This window comes from Pseudonaja textilis, chromosome 1 (assembly GCF_049901715.1).
Source record: "Pseudonaja textilis isolate UNSWEBS1 chromosome 1, rPseTex1.2, whole genome shotgun sequence".
Taxonomy (NCBI): domain Eukaryota; kingdom Metazoa; phylum Chordata; class Lepidosauria; order Squamata; family Elapidae; genus Pseudonaja; species Pseudonaja textilis.
Genome location: NC_141990.1, coordinates 320,901,773 through 320,928,655, shown reverse-complemented (window position 1 = coordinate 320,928,655; position 26,883 = coordinate 320,901,773). Strand labels below are relative to the sequence as shown.

At 42.5% G+C, this 26,883-nt stretch overlaps 1 protein-coding gene across 10 annotated transcripts in view; it reads left to right on the top strand.

Moving 5' to 3' along the window:
* The window catches only part of PTPRS (protein tyrosine phosphatase receptor type S), a 353,020-nt gene that overhangs the window by 278,018 nt on the left and 48,119 nt on the right, over positions 1-26,883 (top strand). For 5 of the 10 annotated variants that reach the window (XM_087922613.1, XM_087922615.1, XM_087922612.1 and 2 more), the window contains 8 exons: positions 561-1,151; positions 1,949-2,046; positions 4,662-4,924; positions 5,729-5,822; positions 7,086-7,301; positions 8,963-9,120; positions 10,771-10,883; positions 16,239-16,286. In XM_087922613.1, coding sequence (XP_087778739.1) covers positions 561-1,151; positions 1,949-2,046; positions 4,662-4,924; positions 5,729-5,822; positions 7,086-7,301; positions 8,963-9,120; positions 10,771-10,883; positions 16,239-16,286 — 1,581 coding nt within the window. Of the gene's footprint in view, positions 1-560; positions 1,152-1,948; positions 2,047-4,661; positions 4,925-5,728; positions 5,823-7,085; positions 7,302-8,962; positions 9,121-9,888; positions 10,175-10,770; positions 10,884-16,238; positions 16,287-26,883 lie in introns of those variants that run through there. The other 5 variants (XM_087922618.1, XM_087922616.1, XM_087922620.1 and 2 more) reach the window with 4 other exon arrangements.

The following is a 26,883-nucleotide window of genomic DNA, read 5'->3' as shown; positions in this document are numbered from 1 at the left end:
GCCTTGAAATCAGGGGACTATTAAGTACAAAGCAATTAATCTCATTTGTTTTAATTAAAAGTTCAAAAGTTTAAATGCAAAAAGGGAGGGAAAGGAAAGGAAGAAGTAAAAGAAAGAGGGGGAGGGAGAAAGAAAAGAAAGAAAACGAAAGAAAGAAAAAGGAAAGAAAGAAAGAAAGAAAGAAAGAAAGAAAGAAAGAAAGAAAGAAAGAAAGAAAGAAAGAAAGAAAGATCAGAAGGAATCTGGAAGCATCTTTTGCAACTCACATGTTTTATTTGAAGGCAGAAGCTTTCTATCTTTTATTTGAATAAATTCTATGTCCCAGAAAAGGTGCTCCTACACTACTACTGATTTTGGGCCCACATTGACTAACACAACTCTCCTAAAACCTAAATATTGTATATCCTTGCAGCAGATGAAAATGAAATTTGCAATATATCTCAGTATAGTCTATTATTATTGTTATTGTTATTATTATTACTACTACTACTACTACTACTATTTATTCCATACTGGCAGGCTGCTTCCCATCACCAACCCATTTTCTCTTTGTTTTCCAGTCCCAGGGAAACCGATCCTGTCTGTGTATCCCACCCATGAAAACTCTCTCCTGGTCAAATGGGAACCCCCTCTGGAATCCGAAAGCCAGGTGCTGGGTTACCGCCTCCAGTTCGGCCGCAAAGACGTTGACCCGCTGGCCACCCTGGAATTCGCCACCCAGGAGGACAAATATACCGCCACCCATGTCCACAAAGGTGCCACGTACGTCTTCAAGCTGGCCGTGAAGAGCCGGGCCGGCTTTGGGGAGGAAGCGTTACAAGAAATCACCATCCCAGAAGATGTGCCAAAGGGTTACCCTCAGATTCTCGAGGCGAGCAACATCACCTCCAGATCGGTCCAGGTCAAGTGGTTGCCCCCCGTCTTAGCCGAGAGGAACGGTGTCATCGTCAAGTACACCGTGGCCTACCGAGAGACCACCTCTTCGGGAAACCCCCAGGAGACAGATCTCCCTCCCTCTCCAGAAAACTCATACATCCTGAACGGTCTCAAGCCCAACACCGCTTACGATGTTAAAATCCGGGCTCATACCAGTAAAGGTCCCGGGCCGTTCAGCCCCACTGTTCAATATCGGACGGTCCTTCTGGATCAAGGTAGGACTTGCCAGTTTCTGCCCCAAGGGTCTGAATCCTGGGAGGCAGAGAAGCCAAACACTAAACCAAAAAACAACTGTAGTCCTAAACTCCTCGCCGGCTTGAAGATGGCGTGTGAGTACCGTTAAAAAAAAGCAGAGCAAAGCCAAAACAAAAAACAAAAAAAAACAAGCAGGCTTTTAAAAACCATTAATCCTATAACAAGGCAGGTGGTTTCCCTTTGCCTTCGGCAGGTAAGTCTTTTTTACCTTTTTCTGCTAAAAGTCCAGTCCAGGCAGCCTCTTGATTGACAGCTGGGCGGAGCAGTTGCCATCACAGGTGGGCGGAGTTTTTTCTTCAGCTTTTGCCCTTTTCCCTCTCTTTGAACTCTTTTTTTTTTCTTTTCTTATTATGATTATTATTATTATTATTATTTTTGCAAGCCGGTGAAAGGAAAAAAAATACACCTATGCAAACCAGTATTTAAAACAGCAAAGTTGCACGATTCCATGCACACCTTCTGTCCTCAGCAGCCAAACAGGAGAATTTGTAGTTGATTTTCGTTGCAGTGGGAATGCTGTAAAGGGCCCTGGGATCCTAAGAGGTTTATTTATTTATTTATTTGTAGCCAAAACAGGGTGTTGCAGGTGTGGATAAGAGTTTTCGCGAGGCACAAATGGCGCAGGAGTCACTTTGGGGGGACTGGAGTAGCACCTAATTGTGTAGAAAACGTGTCTCCGTTGATGAAATCCAAATTCTGCCATTTTCACTTCGAGTCACCTGCTCCGCCTTTCGCTGATTGTTTTTCTTCCCCACAGTTTTTCCCAAAAACTTCAGAGTGAAAATGGTCACCAAGACGTCGGTCCTTCTAGGCTGGGAGTTTCCTGAAAATTACAACTCCCCTATTTCATACAAGGTACATGTTTAACATCAGTGTCTGCAAGAAATCGTTTGAAAGGGGGGAATCCTGCATCCTTTGTGCAACACAGGGGTGGGATTAAAAAATCCCAGCAACCGGTTCGCTGCCCAGTTGCTGGGGGGGTCATGGCCATGGTGGGCGTGGCCCGCCAGAACTTCAGAGAGGGCCATTTTTCGCCTTCCCAAGGGTCCAAAAGCTTTCCTCAGGCCTCTGGGAGGACAAAAACGGCCTCCCTGAGCTCTGGAGACCCCCCCGGAAGACGGAAGCAGGCCCGTTTCTGGACTTCCAGGAGGGCTGTTTTTTCCCCCCTCCCAGAGCCTCCACGCGGACCCTGCATTTACCTGTATCAAAAACAGGCCATGTGGAGACTCTGGGGAGGGGAGGGGTGAACAGGGCCAGCCGGTCGGTTCAACTACCGGTTTGGCGAACCAGATGCAAATTTAACATCCGGTACACCTGAACCAGTCTGAACTGGTAGAATCCCACCCCTGGTGCAACAGAGACAGTTTGGTTGGTTGATCACCAGCCAAATTGCATCTGCTGCGCGAAGGTTGCAGGAATCATGCATCCATGACAATCGTGTCATCACCCTTGTTTTGAAAGGTTATTCAATCAAAATTATTAGTTTGGAACCAATTTTTGAACATATCGTTGACTGAATAATGTTGACCTAATAAATTTTTGGATATGCAGTATTTTGCTCAAAAATCTGTCGCAAGAGAAGATCTGCGCCCTCTTCCAAAGCAACCTAGATCATTTTCAAACAAATTATCCCTCAGAAATTACTTCTTTCTTGCTGCTTAATTGAAATCTGTTTAGCTAAATTAGGGAATTTGGTGCTATGCAACATTGTAATGACAAAAAGATTTGGACAGCTGGCAAAAATCCACAGAGGCTGACACTCACAATGGCTACTAGGCATAAGAGGCATAAAAGATTTGTAGGATTTCCCAACCACGTCAGTGAAAACAATGAAACGCTGCTGTGGAACATAAATAGAAAGACGCAGCATGTCCAGATCCTATTTGTGGGGTTTGTAGATGCACCTGGTTGATTACTGTGGGAAATACGGTAGTCCTCAACTTATGATCACAATTGAGCCCCAGATTTCTGCTGCCAAGCGAGACAGTTGTTAAGTGAACTTTGTCTCGTTTTACGACCTTTCTTGTCACAACTGTTAAGTGAATCACTGCAGTTGTTAAGTTGTTAACACGGTCGTTTAAGTGAATCTGGCTTCCCCGTTGACTTTGCTTGTCAGAAATTCCCAAAAGGGGATGACATGACCCCGGGACATTGCAACCGTCATAAATACGAACCAGTTGCCAAGTGTCAATAATTTTGATCACGTGACCATGGGTGTCAACTCATAAAACATTTCTATGCATGTTTTAGAGTTGCCATGAACAGAAAAGTAGTGGGGGGCGGGGAGAGAAATTTAAAAGAGCAGTGCAGCAGTTTGGAACCGAAAGTGCATTCCATTCTTATCTTGCAAAGATTGTAACTAAGCTACCGGAATTTCTGCCGGGGGAATCCTAATTGGAGAACATGATTTATGACTCTCAGCTATGAACGTGTTTTCGTTGGAGAATATGAATTATTCTCCAAGGGGAAACCAGCAAATTTTCACGTCTCAGAATAGGCTGCATACAGGTCATACCGACATGTTTGCTCCTCATAAATCCTTTGAACTTTTTGAAGCTTAGCTCGAAGCTCATGATTTAGTTAGGGCAATTGCTGGAATCCTGACAATGGGGATGCTGACACAGTCACGAGAAAAATAGTCATCAGTCACCTTTTTCAATGACAGTAATTTTGAACCACCACTAAGCAACCTGTTGTAAGCAACAGAATGGAATATAACAAAGTTGGAAGGGTCCTTGGAGGTCTTCTAGTCTAACCCCCTGCTCGAGGAGGAAACCCTATACTATTTCAGACAAATGGCTGTCCAGCCTCTTCTTAAAAAAGTCTCCAGTGATTGAACACCCATAATTTTTGAAGGGAAGTTGTTCCTCTGGCTAATTGTTCTCACTGCTAGGAAGTTTCTCTTTAATTCCAGGTTGCTTCTCTCCTTGATTAGTTTCCATCCTTATTGCTTCTTGTCCTGCCTAGCAGGACTACCTGTAAGTTGAAGGTTAAAGTTGGTCTGATATACCAAGATTCTCCTGGGTTTCTTACATGGGCCCAATTATTTATTTATTTTATGTATTTATTTGATTTGTCAATCGCTTACAAGTTAATAGGCATAAGAATAAACATGAGTAAGAATAAAGGAAATAGGTACGAATAAATAGGGACAATAGGTCAGGGATGGGAGGCACGATGGTGCGCTTATGCACGCCCCCTTACAGACCTCTTAGGAATGGGGTGAGGTCAATAGTGGATAGTTTAAGGTTAAAGGAGTGGGGGGTTAGAGGATGTAACAACAGAGTCAGGTAGTGCGTTCCAGGCATTGACCACTCTGTTGCTGAAGTCGTACGTTCTGCAATAGAGTTTGGAGCGGCTTCCATTGAGTTTGCATCTGTTCTGTGCTCTTGTGTTGTTGCGGTTGAAGCTGAAGTAGTCATCGACTGGTATTGTGTTTCTTCCATGCCCTCTTCCTCCATTTCTCACAGATCCGGCACGAGAACACTGGCCAAGAGATTGAGGTGGGTGGGAGTGCCACCAAGAAGCTCATCACCAACCTGAAGCCGCAAACATCTTACCGATTCTCCCTCGTGGGCCAGAGAAGCGAGAAAGGAGATCTTCAGCAGAAAGTGATGGTGTCCACCGCAGCCAATATGCTGAGCAGGAAGCCAGAGGTGTCTTACCGACACGAAATAGATGGCAACGTGATGGTGAATCTGCCAGATGTCAGGACATCAGACTCCCCAGTTCAGTATGTATACACCCTGTTGAGGCCAGCCACCCAGTCGATAGTTCTCCCTTTGTATTTGCATTTGGCCTTTTTATATGAAGCGGGCAGGAAGCTATCACAGTGTACAAACCATGGACTATTATTCAGTTGTAAAACATAGAAAAAAATCATTTCAAGCTAGACCCAGACATTTTCACTGCCTGCACCTAAACATCTTTACAACATGGGCCAGTTTTGTCGGGGTCTAGGAGAACTTGCTGCAGCCAACTCACCACTGGACAAGTTGCCATGGCCAGCTTGCCACAAAACAACTCGCCACGGGACAAGAGTTACACTAATATCGAAAAAATGGTGGAATAGAATCATTAAAGAAAGGCTGCAAAAGAAGGGACCAAATGAAATGTAAATGACAAAAATAACATAATGTTTTAATTATCTGAAATAATTGAATTGTTGAACTGTCCCACGGTGAGTTGTTCTATGGCAAGTTGGCCATGGTGAGTTGGCTGTGGTGAATTGGACATGGTGAATTGGCCGTGGCAAGTTGTGCCATTCTGGTTTTGCTGCCTGAACAACCTAAAACGTGTTATTTATTGAAATAAATAGAGAGGATAATAGTTAATCTAGGATTAACTAGAAACCCTGTGAGTTTGGAGACAATTATTTTTCTCCCTTAATGAGACAGCTCAATATATATTTCCTGCTTTGAGTCTTACCTCCGTTAATCACATTTCCCATCTAGATTAGCTCTTCTCCTTCATTGTCTCTTTTCTTTTAATCTATTCTTTGGCCTGTTTTTCTTTCCTTTTTTTTTTTGATTATCAGAGCATATTACATTGTGGTGCTACCCTTGAAGAAAACTAAAAGTGGCCAGTTCCAAAATTCATACAATAGTCCAGAAGAAATGGATTTAGAAGAGGTAAGTGGGGATTTTCCATGAAAAAGTCTTAAGATATGTCATATTTTGAACTTGTCATTAATTACCTTAGTAGATCCTGGGAATGCTGTAGTTATATATCTTTACTGGGGATGCGGGGGAACATTTGACAATGAACCCTACAGAGAGCCTTCTAAGCTTTGCTGGCTGAGGAATTCTGGGAGTTGAAGTCCGCAAGTCTTAAAAGTTGCCAAGGTTGGAGACCCCCGATCTAAAACAAAACAAATCACCACGGTTCAATGGATCATGCTGCCGTTAAGTGAATCCAGTTTTCCTCATTGACTTTGCTTGTCAGAAGCCGGCTGGGAAGGTCGCAAATGATGATCACCCCCCAGGATGCTGCAACCATTATAAATACATGCTGGTTGCCAAGCATCCGAATTTTGATCCGGTGACTTTGGCGATGGTGCAGTGGTTGTAAGCACAAGTTTTGGTTGTAAGTTGGGGTTTTTTTTTCAGTGCTTGTAAAGTTTGAATGGTTACTAAATGAATGGTTGTAACTAAAGGGCTGCTTTTATTTATTTATATTAATCTGTCATGCCCCTGTCGGAGTCTGAATCTGAGAAGGAAGTTGAACAGCTGACAGGGAGGAGAGTGTGACTCCGTTGGCTGTGGAGGAAACTGGGAAAGGGAAAAGTCAGGCTGGGCAGAGCAAGGCAGAGATAGAACAAGGGAGTTCAGAGGAAGACCCAGGCCCACCCCCTCTTCATCTTGGGGCACACAGGGAAGAACGGAGAAGGGAGGAACGTGGGTTGCGTGGCTTACGGGGGAGGAAAGGGCCCTGATTCCCTTCATTAGGCACACCTGGGAAGAGAGTTTAAAGAAGAGGCAGCTGAGAGCTGCGGTTGCTTGGAACAAACGTGAGTTTATCTTGTGTTGAGTTTGGTTATCTGTGTTCCTAGCATCCTCCCAACTGAGTTGAATTACTGCCATACTTTCACATCTGGAATTATTGCTCCTGCCTTGCCGGACTAATTACCTCATCTTGCCTTGATTGGACTTATAATTACAGGTTTTTTTTTTTAACCACGTTTTGAACTTGATTCTCTGCAGCCCAAGGCTGTTCCTGGGAGAGTTTTTCTCCAGTCCAGAAGATAACCAGGACACTGGGGGCAAAGTTGGAGCTAATAAAGGGACTCTCACTTATTATCTGACTGTGTTGCCTTTGTGCCACACCCCTTTGGGTCATCACATAATCCTTATTCATCTCGGCTCACCTAGGTACCCTCTTTTCCCCTTTTCCAGCTAATTCAGCAGATCTCAAGGCTGCAACGGCGAAGCCTCCGCCATTCCCGTCAACTGGATCCCCATAAAGCATACATCGCAGCCCGTTTCCACATCCTGCCCCCTTTCTTCATCCTGGGGGATATGAAACGCTACGACAACTTTGAAAATAAAGCCCTGGAGGCCGGACAGAAATACGTCATTTTCGTTTTGGCCGTTCTGCACGCCAATGAAGCCGTGAGTTCCTCCTTTGCGTCTCCCCGCTAATTCTTAGGACCCTTTTAAGAGCCTGAATGGGTTAACATCGATCTCCTTTTAACGGAGATCAGAAACAAACAAGCTTCTTGTTGGGGCGGGTCCTCTTCTGTGTTTTTATCGCGTTTGCCTGAATGGTATTAATCTACTGCGCTGCAAATAAAAACCACCGAAATATTTTGTGGGGCAGCGGAAAGCGATAAGATGGTATGATTTCTTGCAATGAATATCTTACAAAGCATTCAGAGTCAATATCCATAAAGCCCAAACGTAGAAATGTAATATGCAGCATAAAGTACAAAAATAAAAAAAAAATGACGTGCATTGAAATTTCTCCAGCGCTGCAATAATAGTGCAAGAACATAAAAGGCTAAATTAAATTTGAACACGGCTGTCCTACCTACTGAGATTATACCGCCCCATTTTGGCAGGTCAATTAAAATGTAGAAGCTGTATTTACTCAGCAGGCTAAATTTATTTAACATTAATCTTGTGGTTTGCTGGGGTTTTTTTCCTTTTTTCCTTAGCGCTTTGCACAGGCCTAGCTGCTTCGTCTAATTATAATGCAAACTCAGAAACGGGTTAGTTTAATAACCCAACAAGAGTTTGCAAAACTCACCAGTTCAGAGGAAAACTGGCCTCAGGAAATGCTTGTTGTATCTGGAATGTTATTCCCAGAACCTCTTGAAAAAGTCCTGATTGACTTGGGGAAACTCATAAGTTGCACTGAGAGAATTCATTCTGGAGAATTTTGGAACCTTTTCTTCCCCAATCGGTGAATTTTGCACATCTCAAGTGACGTAATTTAAATCAGTGACAGGTAGTCCTCAATGTACGACCGCAATCGAGCCCAAAATGTATGTTGCTAAATGAAACTTAAATGAGTTAAATGAGTTTGCCCCACTTTACGACCTTTCTTGCCACAGTTGTTAAGCGAATCGCTTTAGTGGTTCCATTAGTCAAACTATTGTTAAGTGAATCTGGGTTCCCCCTTGTTAGGAGGTCGCAAAAGGGGATCATGTGACCCTGGGACACTGCAACCGTCATAAATGTGAGTCGATTGCCAAGCGCCTGAATTTCTACAGAGGGAATGCTGCAGTGGTCATCAGTGAAAACTGGCCCCAAGTCTCTTTTTTTTCAGTGCCCTTGTAACTTTGAACAGTCACTAAATGAACTGTTGTAAGTCGAGCACTACCTGCCTTCTATACCTCAGCCACAATGCCAGATTACAGTTTTTGACGTGGATTTTCACTCACGTTTGCTGATGTGAAATCAAGTCTTTGCTTTCTACCCCTTATCTACTTTTCCCCATTGAGAAGACGAAATCCTGCTATAGGTGTGTTCCTTTATGTCAGGGGTCTCCAAACTTGGCCACTTTAAGACTTGTGGACTTCAACTCCCAGAATTCTCTCCAGCTATGTCGGCTGGAGAATTCTGGGAGTTGAAGTCCACCAAGTTTGGGGACACCTGCTTTATATCAGGAAGAGGAAACTACCGCCCTTTTATGATTCGTGGACTTCAGCTCCCAGAATTCCTAAGCCAGCTGGCTCAAGAATTCTGGGAGTTACAGTCCACAAGTCATAAAGGGCCCCTAATTTCCCACCTCTGCTTTACACCCTTGTTGTCCCTGATTTCTTTTCCAGGTGTACGCTGCCAGTCCCTTCTCTGACCCCATCCAGATGGACAGCTCTGATCCCCAGCCCAAAATTGAAGGAGAGGAGGGGCTGATCTGGGTGATTGGACCGGTTTTAGCTGTAGTCTTTATTATCTGCATTGTTATTGCAATCCTCCTGTACAAGAAGTAAGTGGGGGTGTCCATTTTTTGGGTTTGTAAGGATCCTCTTCCACGGGCTGGGCTATTCCATTTTTCTTTTTAAAGCAGATTTTTTTTTCCCCTTGAAGAACTGAGTCTCCTCTGGAAAAATAATCTAACCCCAAGACCCCATTTGGTTAAGGGGTTACAGGAGTGGCCAATCATCAGGAGACAGCGAGTTCTAGTTCAGCCTTAGGAATGAAAGCCAGTTGGTGACTTTGAGCCAATGACCAGGAGACGTTGAGTTCTACTTCCGCCTTAGACATCAAAACCGTCTTTGGCCAGGTCCCTCTCTCAGTCTAGCCCACCTCACAGGGTTGTTGTTGGGGGGAATAGGAGGAGGAAGGCGTATTTGCTTTGCCTGTCACCTTAAGTTATTTATACAAATAATAAAAGGAGATATATATGTATACACACGCACATAGAGAGAGATAGAGATATATGAAAGCTCTTACTCTAAACTCAGACTTTTCCAACCTGGTGTACTCCAGACATGATAGCTATTTTCTAAAGCACCTGAAGGCCAGACAAGGAATAATGGATGGAAACTGAACAAGGAGAGATTCAACCTGGAAATAAGGAGAAACTGTCAGGGAGAACCATCAATCCATGGAACAGAAGTTGCTTTCGGAAGTTGTGGGAGCTTCATCACATGAGACTTTCAAGAAGAGATTGGACTCCCATCTGTCAGAAATGGTGTATGGTCTCCCACTTGGGCAGGGGGGTTGGACTAGATGACCTACAAGGTCCTTTCCAACTCTGATTATCTGTTAAGAATCTGATAGCTAAGGTGGGGGGAGCAGGAGAGAGCTCTAACCCCAAATATCTGGAAGACATCTAGTGGAGGATAAGTGATGTCGGCCAGAAATATACCTAGAAGGCTGAACTTCCAAAAGTGACCATCAGCTTTGAATTGGGAAGGTTCCTGAGCCATTAATAGGTTTAAGGATAACCGAAAATCTCCCAGCTACTGTCTCATATTATATCTTTTTTTTTTCCCCTCACTTCCTTTCTGTGCTTCCCTGGACAGCAAACCAGACAGGTAAGAGGTTTTTTTTTTTAATGCTTACTGTCTCATTTGATGCAGTTGAAAATCAGGAATACCTCTGAAAACTGGAGAAAATAAAAGTGGAAGAGACAGGCCCTTTTAGTTTACTGGCCTATTGCCGGTGGTACAACTACAAACCAATTTTAACTCTGAACGAGACGACAATTAAAGATAAAGAAAGATAATTGCCAAAGGAGGCTTGAGGTAGCTGATAGCACCCCTTTACATCTCTACCATAGTATAGAGCTTAACCTCGTGGCTTCCAAATTTATTTGGGTGACCCGTTTTACACCTCTATTATTGCGTTAAATTGAGGACTACCTTTACTGAAAAGACTTAATTTTCTGGTCCTCAGCACAGTTTCTACTTTTAATATATCATCTCCCCCTGCTACCGGGTGCCCAATGATTATTAATTTGAAAAAGGTCACATATTTATTTTGTCTATAAAGTTGAGCATCGTTTGCCCCGATTAAACACTGCAGGTTCCAGCTGTGTGTGATAGTTGTTGGGACTTGATTCCTCTTTCTCTTCACCCATTGGCTTCTTTCCTGCCTCCCTCCCTCCGTCCTCCTGTTTTTCTCCCTCTAGCAAACGCAAAGACTCCGAGCCCCGGATCAAGTGCTTACTGAATAACGCCGAGATCACACCTCACCACCCCAAAGACCCTGTGGAAATGAGGCGCATCAACTTCCAGACGCCAGGTAACCAGCTTCATGCCAACGCTCCCTCTTTTCCTAGACGGCTGCATGCTTCTGACACCACTTCATGCCCTTGCAAAGTTCTGCTCGCAAAGACACATGCATGTGTCATTGTCCATCTGGTGAGATGTCGTTGGTATAGTCCAGTTTCAAGATAGCGTGCGCTTTACGTAAACCCACTGACTTAACAGGCAAAAAAACCTGAGTCCGTTTTATTCGAGACGGACTTGGGGGGAAAAAAAATCTGAAATAGCTGGATGAGGTTTCCGGTGGGCATATGGACCACAATAATTCATCGTTATTCCCTTTGTGCTGAATAAATTAGACTAGGTCCGTGATGGCGAACCTATGGCACGCGTGCCACAGGTGGCAAGCAGAGCCATTTGTGCCGGCACGCGAGCTGCAGGCAAACTTACCTCACTGGGCATGCGCGCGCCTCACAGCTGATTTTCGGCCTCCCAAAGGCTTGAGAAAGGCTTCTGCAGGCTTTGCAGGCCGAAAAGTAGCCCCGTTTCATCACTTCCTGTTTTTCCGAAAATACCAGAAGTTATGAAACGGGGCAAGTTTTCGGCCTGCAGAAGCCTTCCCTCAAGCCTTTGGGAGGCCGAAAAAGGCCTCAAACCTGCCGAAAATCAGCTGTGAGGTTCAGTGCGGGTAAGGGGACAACGGGGGTGGGTGAGGATTTCGCGTGCATGCATAAGGGACGTGGCGGGGGTGCGCATTGCCTTCTGGGTCCTGGCATGCGAACACGAGCGTGCAAGCGCACGCACAGTTTTTGGCACAGGAGCCCCAAAAGGGGTTAGCCACCACTGGTCTAGGTGGTGAAATCTGCACATTTTTTTGTGATTTTGTTCAGTAGAATAGAAAGGATTTGCTTGGTGGAATAGAGGGAATTTAGCTTTGCTTAACAGAGAAGGCGCTTAGGTGATTAAATAATACATTGATTTAAAACAATGCCTGTTTCAATCGATTTAAAACGGTGGCCCTCTTAAAAAGCCTTTGACTCATTTTTAACACAAGTGCTCTTTTTTTCTTTTTCTTTTTAAATTGCAGCTGGAAAGGATTTTATAAGAAGCTTTCTTACTTGCACACGGTTATGCGAACGAGGAAAAAGGGGAGAATGCTTCCTTATAATATTTTTTCCACTACAGGTAGTCCTCGATTTACGACCACAATTGAACCCCAAATTTCCATTGCTAAGCAAGGCAATAGTTAAGCGAGTTTTGCTCCCGTTTTACGACCTTTTCTAATTTTTTGCTATAGTTCTTAAGTGAGCCATGTGGTCATTAAGCGAATCCGGGATCCCCCATGGACTTTGCTTGTCGGAAGCCAGCTAGGAAGGCCACGAAAGCTGATCCGACATGCATGCTGTGGCCGAGTGCCAGAATCTTGATCGTGTGACCCCGAGGGCGCTGCCACTGCGTGAAAAACAGTCAAAAGTCACTTTTTTTTCTGTGCCAGCGTAACTTCGAATGGCCGTTCGTAAGTCGAGGACGATCTGTATAACATGTCACCAAACAGCCTGCGGACACCACGGGAGAAGCAGCACTTCCACTTTTGCATTAACGGAAGATGGATTGCTTCTTTGCACATATCCCTGCCAAAATAAAAGTGATGTCCAGGATATTTCCACCCAACAATAGTAGGGTGCGTGTGTGTGTGGACAGGTCCCTTGGAAGAAGAAGGAGAAGTAGATGGGCAGTGCAGTTCCAGGAACAAATAGCTTAGGGCAGGGGCTGGGGTGGGGGGGGAATTCCCAACACGCCAAGAGACAGGTGCCTGGATTGGTGGCATAGGCTCCCCTGGATGCTATTCCTTCTTCCCTCTTTCTTCTATCTGCGGATAGCTTCCTTTGTTCCTTCCTTCCTTGTATCTTTCTTTTATTCCCTCCCTTTCTCCTGTTTCATACCTTCTTCCCCCCCCCTTTCTTCGATGTATCCTTCCTTCCTTTGTTCCTTCCTTCCTTGTATCTTTCTTTTATTCCCTCCCTTTCTCCTGTTTCATACCTTCTTCCCCCCCCTCTTTCTTCGATGTATCCTTCCTTCCTTCCTTCCTTCCTTCCTTCCTTCCTTCCTTCCTTCCTTCCTTCCTTCCTTCCTTCCTTCCTTCTTTCCTTCCTCCCTCCCAAGTGGAAATTCAAGCCAAGGCAATGCCAGAGGTTTATGGTTAGATGATAAAGCTCAACGCAGCATAACCACGAACAGCGAAGTCATTGTCCCACTGCAGTCCCGTACCACCAGTTCTTTTCCCAGAGCCCGGTATACTTTCCCGAACTGCTTCTTTTGACTCCCGGCAGCCTTGACACACGGCAGCTCGTCCAGCTGGTGCCCAACGAGGCTGCAAACAATTTCCTTTGTTTGCCTTTTCCCCTCCCCAGCGTGATGAAGGAAAGTCTGAGCTCCTTTGTCCTTCAAGATTGCAAAGGCTGCTCAAGAGCATCTCTTTCGCAGCTGATCTATCCCCCTCTGAGGGGAAGTTATTCCACAGACGCTGGTTGCAAAACTCTGCCTCCCCGACTACCCCTCTGCCAGTGTAAAATGGAGCCTCTGGGGTTTCACGCTTAACTTCCTCTTCTTTCCTTTCTCCCCACCCCTGCTTTCCCCGCTCCTTCTATTTTTTTTAATGGACATTTCTAGATTAGGAACAGAGATTTAGACTAAAGGGATGTTGGTCTAGGGAAGACAAATTAATTTTTGGTTTTGGCTATCCAGAACGATAGGCGAAATGCAGGAGCTCAGCTGTAGGTTTATTCATTTATATTGTTTTAGGCATTTTGGATCACAAACAAATGTTCACGGGGTTGGGCCAAAACTTAGATGCCGGAAGAAAGGTAAAGATGTCCTTTTTTTTCCCCCTCTGGCAGGACTTAAAAACCCAGAGCCCAAATATCTGGAATGAAGCCCTACAAAGTTCATGTTTGCAAAAGTCAGGTCTACTTTCTTTATAGCAGGATTAGAATAATCGTGTTTAAAGAATAACATGGCTTTAATATTTCAAAAATATCATTTGGGTGACTAAATAATATTTTTTTAAATCTGAATTGCAATATCTTTTAATAAATTTGGTACACACTGAGACTTTCAGTTACTGAGCAGATGCTTTTTTTTTGCTGCCCTAAATCTTCTAACTGGACCTTAAACCCAAATGCTTAAAACTCCCAAGTTTTATCTCTTTGGGTGGGGTCTTCCGAAGATTACTAAGTGGCAATTGCCCCCTTGATCAAGGTGCTCTATTATCATCCAAACTATTTTATCTCCCTTTCTTTATCCCTCTCTGGAGGTGGAGAGAAACCATTCAAAACTTACTATGATTCAGGAAAATTGAAGACCTTTTGCCAATATATTCTTGATTAGTTGAGTCCAGGGGAAAATTACTTCTGTATTTTTCCCCGAGAACCTATCTGGCTCGGACCGGTGAAAGGCAGGCACAGGTAGTCCTTGACTTATGATCACAATTGGCACCAACATTGGCTGTTAAGTCAGTCAGTCGCACCTGATTTTACAACCTTTCTTGCCACAGTTGTTAAATGAATCATTGTAGTTATTTAAGTGATCCTGTCTTCCCGCATTGACTTCGCTTGTGAGAAGCTGGCTGGGAAGGCCATAAATGATAATGACATGGGACCCCATGATCCCGCAACCATTATAAATACATGCCAGTTGCCAAGTGTCAAAATTTTGATCGCATAACCGCGGGAGATGCTGCAGCGATCTTAATTGCAAGAACCAGTTGTAAATCACTTTTTTCAACACTGTTATTAACTTCAGACGGTTGCAAAATGAAGGGTTGTGGGTCAAGAACTACCTGTATGTATCCTCTCTATATCTTTCTGTTTAGAAAAATAGCTTCCAACTTTGCGGGTTGTTGTAAAAAAAAAAGCCCTCCCCCGCCACCTGTGTAGCACAGACTAAAGAAAATTGATTTAAGCTCTGAATTTTGCAGTCCAAATTTCAAGACTGGAGGAAAAGAAAGAAGCGATGTAGTGGATTGGAAGGAAGTCTGGTGTTGCCAGGGGGACAATTTTTGATTATGGTTGTTACACACAATGTCCAGATGAGCAGTCCCAAACACTACCTTTAAAGGTGTGTTAAGGATTTTTGTCTGCTTTTATTTGGGCAAGAAGATTGAAGCAAGTCCTGGTATTAGCAAAAGGAATTCACCGATGTTAACTCCATCAGTTTTATTTTAATCGTATCGATTCATTTTTTAAATATATATTCTGAATTTCTTTTGCCACCTTAGACGCTAATGCAAAGAGAAAGTCAGGCTTTAGCAATAAATGAGAATAAAGAAAGCAGCAGGAATTTTCACGACATAGTAAAATGACTGCTCAATAGAGATCTTTTGGGGTCCTAAGAGGTAGGATAAATCTAGGAGCTTTGGAATAATAGTGAGAAGACAAGTTTTTATTTTTTTTATTTTTTGAAATTAGGAAAAGTGTTGGCATATTGCATGACTTAAAAAAAACGGTCCAAGCATCCTATGTAAAGGACTTTTACAGTTCAATCCTATATGTATCCGTTGAAATTTCATTGAATTAATTAGAGCATATTCTTTTCCAAATGAAAACGATGTTGCAACTTAGTGCTAGCTCTGGAGCACAGAGAATCCACACCATTTTTATTTGTATGTTGAATTTACATATCCTCCAATTGTTTTTGATATTTTTCGGTAAATATTTGCATAACCTTTCTATTGGCTCTGTCTTTGTTTTCAGTTATTCTGTGAGAGTCTGGGTTTTTTTTTTTTTACATGGATATTTCTCACTTGCATACATATGTGGTATACTGTGTATATATATATATATATATATATATATACATATATTTCTGCCTGTATTTGTGCATTATATTCATATATGGAAATAAGGATACTCCATCAGCTTCTCTGTCTCAGAATGTGGGCCTGAAGCGTACCTTTTTAAAGCAAATCTATCTTAAAAGTAATAAATAAATAAAAATTAATACCTCAGCACATTCTGACGAGGAGATAGGCGAGAAGGATGGGGAAAGTGCCTTCCAAGGTGGTTTGCTCAATGTCTCTCTATTTTAATAACCAGATATAAATACAAACATCCTCATGTTTATTAAAAAGACCTGATACCATTGCGCTAGGAATGCATCAAGCACATAAAAACATCAGCCTCAAAGAAAACAAGGAAAAACAATTTCCCGCATGCCGTCCTATTCCCAGAAGGAGGAGAAAAATATCCTTTCATTTCCTCTTAAATTTTGTGTTGCCTTTTTTTGTTACTGTTGTTGGTTTTTGTTTTTGTTTTTTTTCTTGGTTGAGTAGCATTTCTTTTATACAAGTGTATATATATTTTTTTGTTTTTCTTTGTTTTACTGTTTTCTGCAGATTCTGGCCTCAGCAGTCCTCTCAGTGACCCTGAGCTTGAACTTGAAAGTTAGTTCCTGTGTGTTTTTGTTCCTCTCTGTTTCATTGGTTGTATATTCCTTTTCCATCCACTCCCCGCCCCAAAATTGGCTTATCTTCTGTTGCTGTTCCTGCCCTGGCATTTATGTTTTTTCCTCTCTCTCGCTCTCTCTCTCTTTCTTTCTCTGCGCCTCCGTGTCTTCTGCCATCCCCTGTTTGCGTCTTGCGCCATTTGTTTTGTCTAATTGTGCTTCCAGTTTTACAGTTTTTCAAGCCAAAAGGCCTTTTGCAAAACGACCAGAGCCAGATTTGTGTCTGAATCTTGGTGTATGCTTATATATGTCTGTTAAAATACTATTAAGTCCGTGCTCATACGATTATTGGAGGAACATCGATAGAATAATCCTTTCTTTTTTATAAAGTAGCTCAGGGCTGGAACTACTGGGAAATTCAGCCTTCATCTTTTATCAGCATGCTAGATTTAGATTTTGGAAGCCACACCTACTTGCTAGCCTTCCCTTCCCTACTTATTTCATGCACATTGCTTATGTTTACACAGCATTCTTTACCAGGACCGCTAAAGGTCGTAGCGGCATTCACACAACACACTGTAAAACGTGTCTAATGTTAATCTTGGTTAGTTTTCATTTTGTTTGGGGAGTTTGAGTGTGTGCGGTTTAGCAAGTTGTGCAAAGCTAGCCTGTTTACGGTTCCATGTATTCTGCAAAGCCCTCAAACAAGTGAGTTCAAAACTCAGTGAAAAGGATTAATGTATGATAATGCAGCCCTCCATAGATACCTTCACCTGTAAAAGGAGAGAAAAAAAAAAGGATAATCGACTTAGTTTTATTTCTCTGAATTTGTATTGATCTGTAGGGATTTCCACTGCTGGAAAAAGTCAGAGGCATGGAGGAAGAATATCAGATACACAGTAGAAGTATAGGTGAATGGGTTCTGGAGAATTAGGATGCCAGTTTGTTGCATGTGCCATCCAGGTGCAGTTCAGTGTTGGAACATCCTTCATCAAAGTCTTGCATGTATTTAGGCAGCTTTAAACATTCCATAAATAAATAATCTCTCTCTGCCCTCCCAGAGTGTAAATTTATATTCACAAATTTTCACAATCACCATGTTGGCCAATGAGGAATTCTGGGAGTTGGAGTCACCCCAACCTTCTGGACTTAGAATCAGGAGCGAAGTTCATTCATTAAAGGGTTGCCACTTGGAAGTTTTTGGTGCTCCCTGAGCTTGGTGGTTTTATTGCAGGCATTTCATTACCCAAGCTAGGTAACATCATCAGTGCACAGAGTTATTCTGTGCACTGATGTGCATACAGTTACGTAGCGCTGTTGTGATCTTCTTCACAAGTGAAAGCTCAGATCTCCCATGTGGTCTATCCAGGACTCGACAGGCAACCGGAATTCTTGACATTGAGTTGAGGATGCCTCCCTTGAAAAGGAGACCCTGGCCCATCCATCTCTTTTACGGTGGGTGGGTAAACGATGGAAAATGATGGGTTATAGCAACAAAGCCAGGAGGATTAGTACCACTGTCAAACCCCCAATGGGGATACCTTCCTCACTTTGCAACTGCAAGAGTCCAAACCGACATTGGCAGTTATTTAAGGTGTTTCGTGGTTTTTTGTTTTTGTTTTTTTTGGCAAGTTTGCAAAAAGAACGCAAATGGTACAGAAATTTCTCTGTCCGCTCCTGGGGGTTTGATCTGTAGGATGCCCAAGAATAAGGATGTTGGAAGATCTTATGTTCCCTCCAGGCAGTGATGGAAATAGAGGAGGTGGGCTGGGAGAGTGGCCTTTTCTACTCATGCATTATTCTACATAAAAGTAATAGAAGCATCTTTGTACATAAAACATGTTTTTAAAAGAAATTTTCCAAATGGAAAATGCGTATCAGGAGAGGCTTTTTATCAAGGAAAAGAAATAGAACAATATTGGTTCTATTTCACTTTGCTAGGTAGGCTTTGCAATAAATTGCTTTCCTACGCAGCATCGTATTTGATATTTCTGTGATATATTAGGGACCTGATTTGTGTATTATCCATCATGGGAGAGAACAACTGAACTAGCTCCATTAGAACACTTCTCCCTAATCTAATAGCTTTGCCTGCCTATCTAGAACAAAAGCTTATTGGCTTTTATTTAATATGGGGATGTTCTTTTTTAAAAAAAGAAGGCATCTCCAACGTAGACTGTTTGAAAGAAATTTTTTTTTTACTTTTATCAATTGTCTGTCTGATCTAGCTTAAAGGCAAACTTGGAATATAATCTTGTAAAGTAGATCAGTATTGTTATATCTCTGCATTGTAAATACTTCTTTGCAGAAAGGCAATAGAAATTGAAAAACATCTCCCAGGATCATCTCATGAAACCGTAGTCAAAGCTGTGTTTCCAATAGAAGAGAATATTTATAGCTCAGGGTTGAACTGCGGGCTCTCTGGTGCTCTCTGAGCCTGGTTGTTTTCTGGCAGATGCTACATTATCCAACTAGGTAACATCATCAGTGTCAGAAAGGAGTAAGGTTGGCTCTCTGGTTATATACAGGAGGCTTGCTCTGATGACGTTACTTGGTTGGGTAATAAAATATCTGCAAGAAAACAACCAAGTTCAGAGAGTACCATGAACCCCACAAAGCTGTGTTCATAAGACAGGGTGTCTTGAATTGATGAAAAGTGCTTTTGTTGTTTTCCTATCCCAACTAATCTTAAGTTACACTATTAGTGCATATTTCTGAAAATGGTGGGGGAGGAGTTAAATTCCCCTTCCCAACATTTGGTCTACTTCTGAAAATGTCTCATATAGATCTGGGATCTCTAACCTTGGCAACTTTAAGACTTGTATACTTCCTGTTGGTTGGTTGAGGAATTCTGGGAGTTGAAGTCCATATGTCTTAGATTGGCTGGCTGAGGAATTCTGGGAGTTGAAGTCCATATGTCTTAGATTGGCTGGTTGAGGGATTCTGGGAGTTGAAGTCCATAAGTCTTAGGTTGGCTGGCTGAGGAATTCTGGGAGTTGAAGTCCATATGTCTTAGATTGGCTGGCTGAGGAATTCTGGGAGTTGAAGTCCGTATGTCTTAGATTGGCTGGCTGAGGAATTCTGGGAGTTGAAGTCCATAAGTCTTAGGTTGGCTAGCTGAGGAATTCTGGGAGTTGAAGTCCATAAGTCTTAGGTTGGCTAGCTGAGGAATTCTGGGAGTTGAAGTCCATAAGTCTTAAAATTGCCAGATTTGGAGGCCCCTGATATAGATTTAATGTACACCTTGCATTGACCAAATTAAGGGATTACAGAATTATAAAAAGCAAGGGGTTATTGAAGCTGTAATTGAAGTGTTATATCAAACCACTTGCTGGGATAGGCCCAAGCAACCCAAAAATCATGGAGCCAAAGGAACGGTGTGGTGTTTTTATATGTGTGTCTCTGTGTGCATCTCTACGTTAGACCTCTGCCCTCTTCTTCCCCGGGAGGAGGAAAGGCTCAGCTCCTGAAACAAGATCTCAACCTCTCTCGGGAGTTAATAAAATGCAGGCAAGCTACTAGTCATTTCTCGTAGTTGATTCTGAGAGGTTGCATTGCACTGTGTGGCATTTGTAAGTCAAATGTAGGGGCTTGCTTTAGAGTGTGGGAGTCTGCCTCGGGGTATAGTTGAAGGCTGCCCTTCTTTCCACCAGACTGTAAAATCCATTAAATCCCAGAGAACTGGAGAAAACCCCTTGCAGAAAAGAAATCTTTTCAATTGGAAATCTGTAAGGGATACCTCCTTTGCACAATTCCTGCACTGAGCAGGAAAGGGAAGTAGATTTTCATATTTCAGATTAACAGAGTTGGAAGGGACCTTGTAGGTCATCTAGTCCAACTCCCTAACCCTACACATTTCTGACCAATGGTAGTCCAGCCTCTTCTTGAAAGCCTCCAGGGATGAAGCTCCCACAACTTCTGAAGGCAACTTCTGTACCATTGGTGGATTGTTCTCCCTGTCAGGAAATTTCTCCTTATTTCTAGATGAATAGATGAGTTCCCTTCTCATTCTGTAGCTCTTCTTATGTAATAATCTTAATGCATACAGAAACTCCTCAACTTATGACCGTCTGTTCAGTTGAAACCGTTGTTAAGTGAATCACTGCCGTTTCTAAGTTAGGAGCACGGTTGTTAACCGTGACTTTGCTTGTCAGAAGGTCGCAAAAGGGGATCACGTCACCCCCGGGACACTGTGACTGTCGTAAGTATGAGTCAATTGCCAAGTGTCTGAATTTTGATCGTGCGATCATGGGAATCCTACAACGGTCGTAAGTGTGAAAAAGTGTGAAGTCTAGGACTCTAGGATTTCCAAACCCGAAGTTGAAGCATCCTGGATTTGCAGGATAGTGGAATTGGATGTTTTTCTTTTCCTGGCATTGAAGCACTGTTGGAGAAGGTGCCAGTGGGGGGGCCAATCTGTAAAGTACCCATTGAAATTACCTAATCGTGCTTGTTGCTGGAAATTCGTCTGGGAGTTGCAAAGAGCAGATAGGGCTTCGGTGGAACTATATGTTGTGGGAAGAAAAGGAACAAGAAAATACAAGGAGGCTCAGAAGTCGGCCGAGGCGGTTTCAGAAAATACTATAAGCCGTTTTGATGCAGAGGGAGGAATCATTGTGACAAGATGGATGGGATAAACGAGGTCAGGAATAGAAGAGAGATACACCGAAGGAGAAAGAGAACAGAGTGAGATGTTCAAAAAACATGATTTGGCTGGAAATGCCAGTTGTCCCGCCTGCAAAACCTTTCCGTTCTGAACCGTTCGAAACACCCTGTGTCGAGTTCACATTGATGGATTATGTACCATCACGTCAAGGTTGCCTCTTATAAATAGGTTTCCTTGGTGCTTTTCTGAGCTTGGTGATTTTCTTACCGACGTTTCATTACCAAACTAACTAATGTCACCAGTGCGAAGGAGGGTGGGATTTGCTCCTGAGCAACATCTGCAAGCAAACAGCCAAACTCAGAGAGCACCAAGGAGTCCGCAGATCAATAGATGGAGATATTTGTAGCTCAGGGTTGAACTGTGGGGGATTTGGGGGCTCACTGAACGTGATTTGTTTTTTAGGAGACATTTCATTACCCAACTAAGTAACATCAGAGACGATGTTAGCTAGCTGAGTAAGGAAATGTCTGCAAGAATACCACCAAGCTCAGAGAGGACAAAGGACGATAGATAGATAGATAGATAGATAGATAGATAGATAGATAGATAGATAGATAGATAGATAGAGAGAGAGAGAGAGAGATTTTTGTCAGGATTCCGATAGTTACCCCAATTAAATCATGAGTCTCGAGCCAAACTTCCAAAACTTAAAAAAAGGATTTATTGGGAGTTAACATGTCCGGCACTGCCTGGGTGCAGCCGACTCTGAGACACATATAATTCATTGTCACTCTTGACCCTGGTTTCCCCCCGCCCCCTGGGTGTATCCTAATTCATACCCTCCAATGGGACACCTCCATAGCCCAGAGTCATCAATCATCCTCTCCAGTTAGAATATTGTGCAGCAGAAACTTCAGTCACCTAGTTACTATCTTTGAAAACATTTATGGAATGCAGTTTCGGTTTTGCAAACTGCTGCACTGCTGCCCCCTCCCTTTCTGTTGCCAACTCTAAAAAGACTATAGAAATATTTTATGGGTTGACAGGTTTTTTCCCCCCATGAAGGTCTGTCGCCCTACCTTGATTCATCAGGCCTTCTAACGGTTCCCCCATCGCCACTGTCATGGATGGAGTTTATGCGCCTGGATAATGGGTGTCCTTCTCTTCCCTTCCACCTTTCCCAGCGTTACTGCCTTCTCATGTGTCTTCACATATATAACGTGTTTAAAGTAGGATAGCTAGAGCCCGGGTCATTTGTGCCTCAAGGGACCAAATTCAAACAAGCAGTTTGATGATTCCTGAGGCGTTTCCGAGTTGACTTCAAACAAAGCTATTTCAGGCTCAGGGAGTTGCCTTTCCACTCGGGTCAGAGAATTCAAGGTGTTTGAATTCAAGAACGTTTCGTACCGCCCTTGGGTTGCTCACATTTTCCCGTTTCTTTAATGAGAGAAAGGCCTCCCCCTCAATTCGAGCCACCTTAACAGAGGTCTAGACATGGGATGGTAGAGGTAGTTGTTGACTTACAACTGCAGTTGAGCCCAAAATTTCTGGTGCTAAGTGAGACATTTGTAGACTAGAAATAGAATAGAATAGAACAGAACAAAACAGAACATAGAACAGAATATAGAACAGAACAGAATAGATGGGATAAAGATTAGAATGGAATAGAATAGAACAGAACAGAACAGAATATAGAATAGAATAGAATATAGAATAAAATAGAATAGAATAGAATCGATAAAGAATAGAATAGAATAGAATAGAATAGAATAGAATAGAATAGAATAGAATAGAATAGAATAGAATAGAATAGAATAGAATAGATGGGATAAAGATTAGAATGGAATAGAATAGAACAGAATATAGAGCAGAACAGAATAGATGGGATAAAGATTAGAATGGAATAGAATATAGAATGGAATAGAATAGAATAGAATAGAATAGAATAGAATAGAATAGAATAGATGGGATAAAGATTAGAATAGAATACAATAGAATGAACAAGGATAGAAGAACAGAACAGGAATAGAACAGAACACATATGGAATAGAATATATGGAATAAGACTAGAATAGAATAATAAGTTTATTGTCACTTTGAACGTACACTAATTGGCATATATTAAAATGGAATTTTGTAGCCTACAGCTCTCAAAGGGTCACCACCTCCAGTATGCACTACAAAACCATGACAGAATAAATAAATCAATACAAAATTGTGCATATACCCATGCATATTATATGTCACAGAGAAACGCTAAGTGAGTTTCTCCCCGTTTTACGACCTTCCTTGCCACAGTTGTTAAGTGTATCACTGTAGTTGTTCAACTAGTCACACGGTTCTTAAATGAATCCGGCTTCCCCTTTGTCAGAAGGTCGCAAAAGGGGACCGTCACAAATATGAACCAGTTGCTAAGCATCCCAATTTTGATCAAGTGACCATGAGGATGCTACAACGGTCGTATGCGTTGGGAGGGGGGGAAAGTCCTCTAAGTCATTTTTTTCAGTTCTATTGTAACTTCGAAACGGTCACTAAATGAACCGTTGTAAGTCGAGGACTACCTGTATTTCAAAGCCAGCCTGTATTTCAGCATCTATTCTATTCTAATCTTTATCGATTCGATTCTATTCTATTCTATTCTATTCTATTCTATTCTATTCTAATGCAGAAAACTCAGGCTGAAATACCCTGACATTGTTTCGGATAGTTTTGCCCCAAAAACTTAAGTTTGGGGCAAAACCATCTGAAACCACATCAGGGGTATTTTTTGGACTCTTGTTCCATTGGCAAAGAAAGCCTTCAGTCTGGGGAAGAGATGTTTGGCCAATTTTGGTCCTGCAAACGATCCAACTCCTGGCGGTGGAGAGCGAGAGTGTATTTCAATTCTCTGCAGTAACAAGATTAAGGATTTTTTTTTTTTTTCAGGGATTTGAGAGGCTAGATGAGAAGAGAACTTCTCTATCCCATTAAGATCTTTCTTTTCAAAGCCAGAAAAAATGCCTTCGGTCAATAACTAGATTTTTCTTAAAGCGGCTTTGACTTTGGAGGTGGGGTAAAACCCCAGAGGTGTGGATGGGTAGATAAATATGGGTTCTGTGTTTCTGCATTCAGCGGGACAATAGCCCGTAAACTGCATGGGCGTTTAATTTATTTCCCGCACAATCACTGGCAGTCCTCCTGCCAGAAGAGCGAGGATTAAAGTCATTTGAGTTTTGAGCCTGTGGTTCTGCCTTGGGGTGGATGAGGCGGAACCTATCAGATCTGCTTCTTCTCAGATAGGTTCTGTCTGTTCCAGAAACAGCTGCTCCCAGTGAGAAAGATAGGAGTGTGCCCCAACTTAGAATAGAATAGAAAAGAAGAGAAGAGAAGAATAAATAGAACAGAATAGAATATACGGAATAAGGACAGAACAGAATAGAATGAGAATGAGAATGAGAATAGAATAGAATAGAATAGAATAGAATAGAATAGAATAGAATAAAGATAGAACGGAATAGAATAGAATAGAATAGAATAGAATAGAATAGAATAGAATAGAATAGAATAGAATAGAATAGAATAGAATAGAAGGATTAAGAACAAATAGAATAGAATACAATGGAATATAAGGAATAAGAATAGAGTAGAGTAGAACAGAACATAATAGAAGGAATAAGAATAGAATAGAACAGAATATAATATATGGAATAAGGATAGAACAGAACAGAACAATAAAATAGAAGGAATTAGAATAGAATAGAATAGAATAGAATAGAATAGAATAGAATAGAATAGAATAACAGAGTTGGAAGGGACCTTGGAGGTCTTCTAGTCCAACCCCCTGCTCAGACAAGAGACCCTCTACCATTTCGGACAAATGGTTATCCAATCTCTTCTTTAAAACCTCCAGTGTTGGAGCATTCACAACTTCTGGAGTCAGGTTGTTCCACTGATCAATTGTTCTGGCTGTCTGGAAATTCCTCCTTAGTTGTAGGTTGTTTCACTCCTGGATGAGTTTGCTTCTTGCCCTACCTTCAGGGGCTTTGGAGAAGTACAAAAGTAAAACCTACCCTCTAGTTTTGTTTAGCTCCGCTGAGTGTTTTTGGCATCTGGACAGAAATGCCTTAGCTTCTTCAGGGATGTTTTTGACTAGAGCAGCCTTCAGTTGAGAGTTTCCCTGGTGATTTCCCATCAAAATGCAGGTAGTCCTCGACTTACGATGGCAATTGAGGCCAAAATTTATGTTGCTGACAGAAAATGTTGGTTAAGTCAGTTTTGCCCCATTTTACGACCTTTCTTGCCAAAGTCCTTAAGCGACTCACTGCAGTCATTAAGTGAGTAACACGGTTCTTAAATGAAACCGGCTTCGCCATTGACTTTGTTATTCATAAGGTCACAAAAGGGGATCGCTTGACACTGCGACCGTCCTAAATATGAGTCAGTTGCCAAGTGTCTCAGATTCAGATTATGGGGATACCGCAATGGCTGTAAGTGGTGAAAAACGTTCATAAGTCTTTTTTTTTTCAATGCCATTGTAACTTTGAATGGTCACTCATTGAACAGTTGTAAGTCAAGGAATACTCATACAAGTGATCTTCACCGTATGACTGGTTGCTTAGCGAAAGATACAGCCTACCTGAAAAAAAACAGGGTTATGGTCGTGCCTTCCCTCAGTTTTGGGCACCCAGCAACTCAACCATATTTACAGCCATTTGCAGTATCCCACAATCACACAAACGTGTACCTTATGACGGTTTTGCTAAAAACCAGATCTTCACAGACGATCCCTTAAACCTGAGCCAGCAGCCAAAAATGCTAAGACAATTCTGGGTTGTATAAACCAGGCATAGAATCAAGATCCTGCAAAGCATTAGTGCCGCTTTATAAAGCCTCAGTAAAAGCACACCTGGAATAACTGCATCCAGTTTTGGTCACATTACATTATAAAAAAGATGTTGAGATTTTGGGAAAAAGCGCAGAGAAGAGCAACTAAGATAATAAAAGGTCTGGAGACTAAAATATATGAAGGATGGTTGCAGGATTTGGGTAAAAGAAGGACGGGCGGGGGCATGATGGCAATATTACAGTATTTGAGGGGCTGCCACAAAGTATTCCACTATTTGAGGTTCTCCTGCTTGGGTGGGGGGTTGGACTAGATGACCTATGAGGTCCCTTCCAACTCTGTTAATCTGTTAAAGAAAAGGGGGTCAATTTATTTTCCAAAGCACCAGAAGGCAAGTACAAGAAGCAACCGATGGAAACCAATCAAGGAGAGAAGCAACCTGGAATTAAGGAGAAATTCCCATCGGTGAGAACAATTAACCAGTGGGACAGCTTGCCACCAGAAGTCACGAATGCTCCAACAGTTCCTTGTCTGGCCTTCAGGTGCTTTGGAAAATAGGTTGTCCCCCTTCCTCTCTGTGACAGCCCCTCAGATATTGGAAGGCTGCTACCACGTCGCCTCTGGTTCTCCTCCTTGGACTTCCCGGTGGGCTGCGTACCATCTGCCAAAGAAGCAGAGGGTCGCCTTTGCTGCTTCTTTCCAACGCTAGGATTTTGTGAAATAAATACGGGCAGGGCTAATCTATGATAAATTTTCTTGGCTGTTAAAGAAGGCGGAAAGAGGGCGGGTTGTAGAAGTGAGTCACCTGGGAGTTATTATCCCCATTGAATCTTTTTTTTTGGGGGTGCGTGGCCACTGGGCAGGAACTGTATGGCACAGCCTGCTTCGTTTTCTGCAGGAATGAAAATCAGTTTGGTTTGGGTTTTTCTTTTCTTTTTTCAAATCTGGATCAAGTTTGTCTCCGCTTTAGGGTATTAAAAAAAAACACGGGTAGGAACCCTCATCCGCTGGAAAATAAACCGAAGGAGGAGATACTTACATCTTAATACTGGCTTTTCCCATTCTCAATTTTCAATCGTTGACTGAATACCAAATAACTCCTCCAAAGGGGCGAGGGGTGCGCGATGCTCCTGTCTCGGGCTCTATTCCCCTCCCCACGTGGTTTGT